General features: G+C 40.6%; 2 protein-coding genes across 3 annotated transcripts; both read left to right on the forward strand.

Moving 5' to 3' along the window:
- Positions 1–60: 60 nt before the first annotated feature.
- Positions 61–3,985, forward strand: ndufs8b (NADH:ubiquinone oxidoreductase core subunit S8b). The gene is made up of 7 exons (XM_018668805.2): positions 61–184; positions 1,132–1,186; positions 1,274–1,339; positions 1,466–1,555; positions 2,102–2,274; positions 2,767–2,895; positions 3,469–3,985. Exons 1-7 carry the CDS (start codon positions 107–109, stop codon positions 3,598–3,600), a joined length of 723 nt encoding a protein of 240 aa, XP_018524321.1. The 5' UTR covers positions 61–106; the 3' UTR covers positions 3,601–3,985.
- Positions 3,986–4,738: 753 nt separating this feature from the next.
- Positions 4,739–8,115, forward strand: ran (RAN, member RAS oncogene family). 2 transcript variants are annotated; one of them, XM_018668818.2, is made up of 7 exons: positions 4,739–4,886; positions 5,814–5,871; positions 6,012–6,096; positions 6,820–6,945; positions 7,075–7,262; positions 7,404–7,574; positions 7,736–8,115. In XM_018668818.2, the coding sequence occupies exons 2-7, from the start codon at positions 5,839–5,841 to the stop codon at positions 7,778–7,780; spliced, it is 648 nt and encodes a 215-aa protein (XP_018524334.1). In that variant the 5' UTR covers positions 4,739–4,886; positions 5,814–5,838; the 3' UTR covers positions 7,781–8,115. The 2 variants fall into 2 exon arrangements, with proteins under 2 accessions (XP_018524334.1, XP_018524343.1); XM_018668827.2 differs by lacking the exon at positions 4,739–4,886 and adding an exon at positions 5,683–5,707.
- Positions 8,116–8,250: the final 135 nt, after the last annotated feature.

Below are 8,250 nucleotides of genomic sequence, written 5' to 3' on the forward strand. Positions count from 1 at the left end.
GAAATTCTGCACCGAAAGTAATTTAAATAAAGTTACCATATCACCAAGAGTGCAAGTGTTTTTGTACTTCCTCGCTGAGAATGTAAGATTAACGAGGAGCACGTGAATGCAGCATAAATACAACTGCGCAGTTCAGGGACCGCTGCCTGTTGCTGTTGCTGCTCACCAAAATCTTGTGACAGAGGTAGGTCAAGTTGAAGATTGTTATAAAGACGAAATAGTTCCTATGGATGACTATTTTAGGCCTATTTTAGGAGGCCTTTTGAGCTGTTAGCTGATATTTTGTGAAATAACCCAAATTATATAGCTCTTCTGACAGTGAAGTTGGTGAGCGAGCTAATTGTAGTGTATTAACAAGTCAATTGATATAATTCGGTATGAACGAACATGTATTATCTAAATAAATGTCAGTAAAATACCAAATAAACATTTTGTATTAAAACAGAGCGGTAATGTAGCTAACTGAGGAGCCACATTTTGCTAACGGTTATTTAATTTGTAATGACGCGTTCACGTCTATTGTACAGCCCGTAAGAACGAACATCCATGTATCCTTTGTAGAAAGGAAAGGATTAGAACCGGTTGCAAAACAGCGGCAAAACCGCTATCGTCGACATTGTAGTATCATCATATTAACACTAAAACAGACAATTTAACTAATTGAAATGAGCTATTTATGCCAGTGTGGTAAAATTTGGTTTCACTCATTAACAAACGTTTACCAGATTTGACACAACAAAAATAGCTAATTCAGGCCAATTTTTAAATTAACAGTCAACAAGTTTAATGGTGACTGCTGGTCTAGTATACAGTTAATAATCTTAAAATAATCCCCGAACGCTCTCTAATCGTATAAAGTGGGTTTGCTGTCAATTTTCCCATTCTAATGGAATACCCTGAATGTGGCAGCCCGCTGACGTAATAGCAGGGATTTGGGGCGCAAGATTACAGGATGGTTGTGCTCAGTCATCTGGTAGTCTCTCTCTCTCCCTCTCTCCCTCCCTTGTTTTCAGTGAAGAGATTTATCTGAGTTACAACAATGGAGGTTTCCCGTGTCTGTTGTCTTTATTCTAGTTCCTTTAATGTGTCTCAACTATATCAAATTATTTTTTCACTGTCTGATCTGCTCAGATGTCCAACGTTACTGCACTGAGTCTGCGTCTCCTCCACTGCTACTCAAAGCAAGGTACTACTGAAGCAGGTGTCATTAAGAAAATGATATCTATACACACTAAATGAGGCATCATCACATCACATTTGTCTGTATCCGCAGGCACATTTGGATACGGTCCTGGTGTTGTGCGCCCATTCAGTCTCAGTGTGCAGAGAGAGGGCTATAGTAAGTACTGCTGCAAACCAGGAGCTGCTCATAAATGGCATTCTCAATGGAGGGAGAACATGTGGCCATTGTTTGGACGATCTAATCATACACTCATACAATTGTCTCCCTTTATTCTGTTTGTAGAGTATGTGAATGCCCAGGAGCTGCCAACAGACCTGAGGTCCATCACTGACCGGGCTGCTACAACACTCCTGTGGACTGAACTTTTTAGAGGTCACACATGCTGTGATTTCTGTGCACATAGCCTATGTCATGTATAGAGTCAAAGGAATAGCCTAGTGATATTCTATATTTGTATTATTGTGCACAAATCTCATGAAAAGACATCGAGGCAACAATTAATTTATCCTACCAACAGCTATGGTCTAACACATAATGTCATGTATTACTAACAAGGTAAGCCTGGTATAGCTTATTCTTCTGTACACACATACACCAGGCTTTGCTATAAATATTCATCACTAGCCCACCAAATGTGTATAAATTAGTAGCTAAAAATTGTCTTTTAAAATTTATTTTAGCTTTGTTATTATCTTACTTTTTGAATCCTTGTGAAGAGAGTAAAGATGCAGTAATCCAAGTGAATAGGTAACAACACATTACCAATAATGCCACAGACATGGCAGGGATGTTGACAGACTGAGAGATTGATCTTTTCATGGGATTTCTTGACAATAAGAAAAATATAGCATAAAACCTGCGTTGTCCTTCACGTGAGCCATTGCTGTATTTGATTTTCTGGCAAAACCTTCCCTCCAGGTTTGGGGATGACCATGAGTTACTTGTTCCGTGAACCTGCCACTATCAACTACCCGTTTGAGAAGGGACCTCTGTCGCCCCGCTTCCGTGGAGAGCACGCCCTCCGTCGCTACCCCAATGGAGAGGAGCGCTGCATCGCCTGTAAGCTGTGTGAGGCCATCTGCCCTGCTCAGGTGAACGCAAACACACACTCAGCTCCGGATACAAACACAGAGCCACAATACTGTAAAGTTTAATTTTATAGCACCCTTGTCACTAAATATAGAAATAAATCCAAGAATTAATCTTTTCTTTAGTGTTTCCTCTCTTCATTTCTGTTTTCTCTCTCACATTTTTATTTCATATGGTGAGCAGAAAATTCTCTCTCCCTCTCTCTCACACACAAAACCAACTTTTTCACACAAAAGTCAAGGAAAAACTGTTCATCTACTAATGTGTGTGGCAATATTCATGCTGCTGTTATTCACACCACATATATACTACACCTGGTTTGCGGTCTGCTGTGCTGTGATTATGCCGTGATTCAACTAGTAAATTCATCCCAGTTGTGCACTCAATTAATCTCAAATACCTGCTGCTCAGCCAGATGTGATTAATTCACCACCCTGTCTCTCCTATCTGACTCTGGTTTTGACTCCTCACTTTCCTCCCTGTGTTGGACCCAGGCCATTACCATTGAAGCTGAGACTCGAGCTGACGGCAGCAGGAGAACTACTCGCTATGACATTGACATGACCAAGTGTATCTACTGTGGCTTCTGCCAGGAAGCCTGTCCTGTTGATGCCATTGTGGAGGTAAGAATAAGCTCAGACTGAAAAGAGTATTTTTTCTCTTGAAACGTGTTAAATGAAAAGGATTCTTTCAAGTTTTGTTCCATGGGAACTTTGTCATGCCAAGGGAGATATGACACCTCAGTACACGACACTCTGGGCTTCAGTATGCTTCAAACTCTGTTGTGTATGCTTGTAGGATCTTTAAAAAGCCCCTCCTTTCTGACAGCAGAAACATGTAACTTCTTAAATCAGACAGTCCGACAATTATGCACACTTCACATAGCGATTGGTGAGATCACAGGGTTTAGCCTTCTCGTTTTCATTCTTAACACAACTACTTCTGTCACTTTTTGCGTACAATTTTTCACCTCTAAAGGCAGCACAATAAACAGTCTTTTTACCCTGCCTGCGAGTCCAAACACCTTTGCCTTGAGACATTATCATATGACACAACCTACTGCAGTTTGTGTGAAGCATATTAGCACCTTAACCAATAGAGGAACTTGTGATCATGAGATGTAAACTCTGTGTCGTCAGTGTGGAGTTAGACTTACAGGCTGTCTGTTTCCGTTTTTTCACCAATCCCTCCCTCAGGGTCCAAACTTTGAGTTCTCCACAGAAACCCACGAGGAGCTGCTGTACAACAAGGAAAAGCTGCTCAACAATGGAGACCGATGGGAGGCTGAGATAGCAGCCAACATACAGGCAGACTACCTGTACAGATAGTCTGACTGTCGTACCTATACACTGACCACAGAAATATAACGCACATGAAAATGACGTATGTTATCATCATTCTATGCACTAAAGAGATTACTTGTAGCTTTAAAGATATTCCAATGAGTCACATAACAGCAGTGAAGCCTTGCAGCCTCAGATTCTGAGAGAAAATATAAAACGCACAATTTATGTCTTATGTTTTAAAGATGGATGATATTGTACTTGATGTTGATTTTATAATCTGTAATCCATGTTACCCATGTTTGTGATAGATTATCTGCTGCACTTTAAAAACATGGTTTATCTGATTAAATATGTAGGACACTTCTGAAAGAGATGTAATGTTGCTGCTGTTTAAGAAAGTGAAATAAATCATGTTCGAAATCTTTAACTGTTTATTCTCCTGTTGTATTAAAACTGGTGCTGAAACAATTAGTTGATTGACAGAATAGTAATTGTCAGTCATTTTGTTATTAAATCAATTATTTTAAATGTTTGCCAAGAAAAAATACCAAGTAATCCCTGGATCCAGCCTTAAATATATGAGGACTTGCTGTTTTTCTTTATTTTATATTCAACTGTTGGTCCAACAATTTAAAGACATGAGACTTTGCAATAATCAGGTTTCATTATTCTTTTCATTAATTTAAAACAGAGAACGCAATGGATTGATCAAGAAGTATTTAACTGATTATTAATGGTAGTTTTTTTCAAGTAATGAAATTGTTTATGCAATGTTAGCCATGGTTAAACCACATTTCAGTATAAATTACAGATACAATGACACTCAACAGGCAGCAATTTAAATAATTGAATTGTTTAAATTATTTTTTCAATTACTGGTTCCAGCTTCACATGATAAGATTTTTTTTACATCATGAACATTGTTTCACTACTCTCTAATATCTGGACCAAATAGTTCATCGACTTAGTTTATAATTACAAGTATAAGAAATGAGATGTTACGTCCTAACAGGCAACTGAACCCTTTTAGTTTGTGATTTACATAAAACATCCAGTCTCTGGTTTAAAACGATACTTAATGAGTAGTAAAACTGGATGTACAGGGGGTTACATTTCTGTATATTTTAAAGAAATTAGTCTGTTTAGGGCTGGTAGACATGCTGAATCATGCTCTGTGAATACCACGCCGCTTACGTTCAAACTCAAGCGCTTTTTTTTCCTTTACCGCTGCGGTGGTCACATGATAAGGGCGGAAACTGACTCATAGTCCACGCTGAATCTCCCGCGAACGCAGCCATTTACTCTTTCCTCTCTTCGCAGTAGCACCGGTGAGTCTATATTCTTTTCTCATTGCGGGCCATCCCAAATTTTAAGTTTGTGCTTATTGGGAAAGTCAGTTAAAACAGTGACAAACTAGATGGTATGCTTTGGGTCCGTATAGCGCTCTAAGTGTCGCCACGTGAGGAAGGAGCAGCCGGGCTAGGCCATTGATTTTTTTCTTGTGCTAACTCGCAGCTAACTTAGCCGTTAGCTCGGTGAAAAGAATGGCTTCCATGCCGTGTTGGCTAAGGGGCTAGCAAGCACAGCTCTCCCTCATCCCACTGCTTTGTTCCTGAAACCCGCTTTATTTTTTTAACCAAGTGAATTTACTATTCTTGACAAAACATGAGTGCCCGGAGTCAGTCTGCTGTGCGAAGTTTGGATTTTGTTTATGCCGTCTGCAGCATGGAACATATTAGACGGTCTCCCGGTCCAATTGTTCCAGTCGAACAAGAAAAAGTGCGGTCGCTCTTCTTATGGCGCACTCAAACTACCGTTGCTTAGCTTGTTAGCTAGCTAGCTAGCTACTGCCAGCGCTGAAATGCGGGTACAGAAGTGACCTAGCCTTTCTTTCATTCCAATACCACAGTGCGGCTTTACTTGTATTTGCTTGATATTAATATGCTCGAGGCGTTAACCTAACGGCAACGTTTCGTGCGAACGTGCCGGAACGTTAGCTTGGATAGAACATGCTAGAACTGGTTATCGCTAGGTAACAGGCTGTGGAGTGAAACTGCTGTAAACTAAACCGCTCAGAGCGTCGAAATAACTGTAACAAACAGTGGCTGTTGCCCCATAGTTTACTTCTGTAATTTTAACATCATATCAGGTAATGGCTAACGCCGCTAGCTCAGCGTAAATGATGGCTATCTAACTTAATCGGACAGGGAGATGGAAAACGTGCTAACCATCCCGCCTTGTTTTGTTTCACTTAGAAAAATCGCAACCACGGCGGACTCAATGGCACAGTGTGTTCCGGTGGCGGTGTTTAAGGTAAGTGTTTTTATGACACCATTATGCATCCGTGCCGTGTATCTCTCATTATCGGCTATTAAAAATAGTATTTGTGCTATTTACGCCAGCTGTGCTGAACCAGTATCAACCAGTCTAAACTAACTCCCTTTTCCTCATAGTTGGTGTTAGTAGGAGATGGAGGCACCGGAAAAACTACTTTTGTGAAGAGGCACATTACAGGAGAGTTCGAGAAAAAATATGTTGGTGAGTTATCTCCCTGTTATGAAGTGAATGACATGTCAGTATATAACAGTGAGTTCAAGAGGCGGCACTAATTCACTTTGATGCTTAGTCATTAGCAGTAAATGATTCTGCACCAATCAGCAGGGACAGATCAACCTACTAGCAGGCCCCGGGGCTAAACTTGAGCTGTTAGCACTCATTGAGCCCCCAGGGTTTAGCTATATTCGTATCAGTGCCCATGCCAACAGAGTAACAACAAATTGCACTACAGAAATACTTAATTTGATTTCAGGTAATTAATAAACAGCATCTCCATTATGTAGTTTGTCTAACAGAGAGCCTTGTTTTTTTGTTGCAAAATGTCCTGCTTAGTCACTAAGCAGGACATTTTGGTCACTAATTGATACAAATAAATCCAACATCTGTATCAGGAATGTGTTTGTTTCAGGTCTGTGGGTTGGGCTGTAATTGCAACTTCCAAGTTTGATTCTCTTATATTTTGTTGCACTCTATTGTTATTCAAATAATCTATATTATATAGAACCTGTTGGAAAAGGGAATCTAATCCAAAAAGGTGATTATATAATAGGCACTGCAGTATAATTGTTCTCACTTGTATTAGTGATTTCTAATAGTATATTAAGCCCCCCATTTGTCTTAATCTTTTACATTCCCCCCCTCAAAGAAATGTTGTTGTATTTTCAACCATTCCCGCTCTCATATCTTCTTTGCTTGTAATTCTAGCTACCCTGGGAGTAGAGGTGCATCCGCTGATGTTCCACACCAACAGAGGAGCCATCAAGTACAATGTGTGGGACACAGCTGGTCAGGAGAAGTTTGGAGGCCTGAGAGATGGCTACTACATTCAAGGTGCTTTTCACAATCCTTAACCTGCTGTTCTGGTTATGAAACCTTGAACAGTCTGTCCAGTCATTATACATTTAAAAGTGAACTACCCCCTTTTGGGAATGGTGTGTTAAATGTTTGTTACCTCTACAGCTCAGTGTGCTATCATCATGTTTGACGTCACCTCTCGAGTCACCTATAAGAACGTGCCCAACTGGCATCGTGACCTGGTCCGTGTCTGTGAGAACATTCCCATCGTCCTTTGTGGCAACAAGGTGGACATCAAAGACAGGAAAGTCAAAGCCAAGAGCATCGTGTTTCACCGCAAGAAGAACCTGCAGGTAAAAACTGCTGACAAATGTGTCAATAAATGTCCACCGTGATGAATACAGCAGTCACATGTGAATTATAGAAAGCATTGGTTTATGTCTTTCTCCTGTCTGAACGATCATTTCTTACTGTCATATGCTGCCTCCCCCCAGTACTACGACATTTCTGCCAAGAGTAACTACAACTTTGAGAAGCCTTTCCTGTGGCTAGCAAGGAAGTTGATCGGTGATCCCAACCTGGAATTTGTGGCAATGCCTGCCCTCGCTCCCCCAGAGGTCCAGATGGACCCCACCCTTGCCGCTAAGTACGAGGAAGAGCTTCAAGTGAGTATGACCACACAGACAATGTCTGTTAAGGTGACTTATATGTTGTAAATTAAAATCCAGCAGCTTCTTTGTCAGAGTCAAGCATATGAAGAACAAACTCAAGAGGGCACCAAGTTACATGAATTTTGAAATGATTTATTCTGTCTCTCACTCTCCAGGTTGCATCACAAACAGCACTCCCAGATGAAGAAGATGACCTCTAACCTGTTACCTGAATTTTCCCTCTCCCTCCCAAACGTGGACAGGAAGTTGTTGGAGTCTCGCCCCCTTTACTGTAAAATCCCTTTTCAGATTTTTTATTTTTGAATTTTTTTGTTTGTTTTAAAACTAAGAAGAAAAAAACTTGGTGGAAAAGTTGTGGTTCTAATTTCACTGTATAAGACACACCCCACCCTAGTGTTGTCTTTGGCATGGCAACGTGCTACTCTTCATCGTCGAGCACCCTCCACCGCACTTACCCAGCTCACATAATGCTGTTGTACGGTGTACTGGAAGCACTAAGGGGAGTAAACTTTGAATAAAAACATTCTCAATATAACATGTCTGTTTGTTTTAATTTCCCTTGACCACAGTGTCCCTGAAGGAGCATCAGTAGGCCTCTTCATGAAGGACATTTTTACTTGTCATGGTTGGAAACATGCAGGTGTTACTAACAAGACTAATAAGGGCTCTG

Source organism: Lates calcarifer, linkage group LG8 (assembly GCF_001640805.2).
Source record: "Lates calcarifer isolate ASB-BC8 linkage group LG8, TLL_Latcal_v3, whole genome shotgun sequence".
Lineage (NCBI taxonomy): Eukaryota > Metazoa > Chordata > Actinopteri > Centropomidae > Lates > Lates calcarifer.

What these genes read in the sequence shown, in the direction of transcription:
- ndufs8b (XM_018668805.2), top strand. Translation starts at nt 107, where the DNA reads ATGCAGCATAAATACAACTGCGCAGTTCAGGGACCGCTGCCTGTTGCT. An exon ending in ACCAAAATCTTGTGACAGAG is followed by an intron (nt 185 to 1,131) that starts GTAGGTCAAGTT and finishes TGATCTGCTCAG; the next exon opens with ATGTCCAACGTTACTGCACT. An exon ending in GTGGACTGAACTTTTTAGAG is followed by an intron (nt 1,556 to 2,101) that starts GTCACACATGCT and finishes CCTTCCCTCCAG; the next exon opens with GTTTGGGGATGACCATGAGT.
- ran (XM_018668818.2), top strand. Translation starts at nt 5,839, where the DNA reads ATGGCACAGTGTGTTCCGGTGGCGGTGTTTAAG. An exon ending in GTTCGAGAAAAAATATGTTG is followed by an intron (nt 6,097 to 6,819) that starts GTGAGTTATCTC and finishes TTGTAATTCTAG; the next exon opens with CTACCCTGGGAGTAGAGGTG. An exon ending in AGATGGCTACTACATTCAAG is followed by an intron (nt 6,946 to 7,074) that starts GTGCTTTTCACA and finishes TTACCTCTACAG; the next exon opens with CTCAGTGTGCTATCATCATG.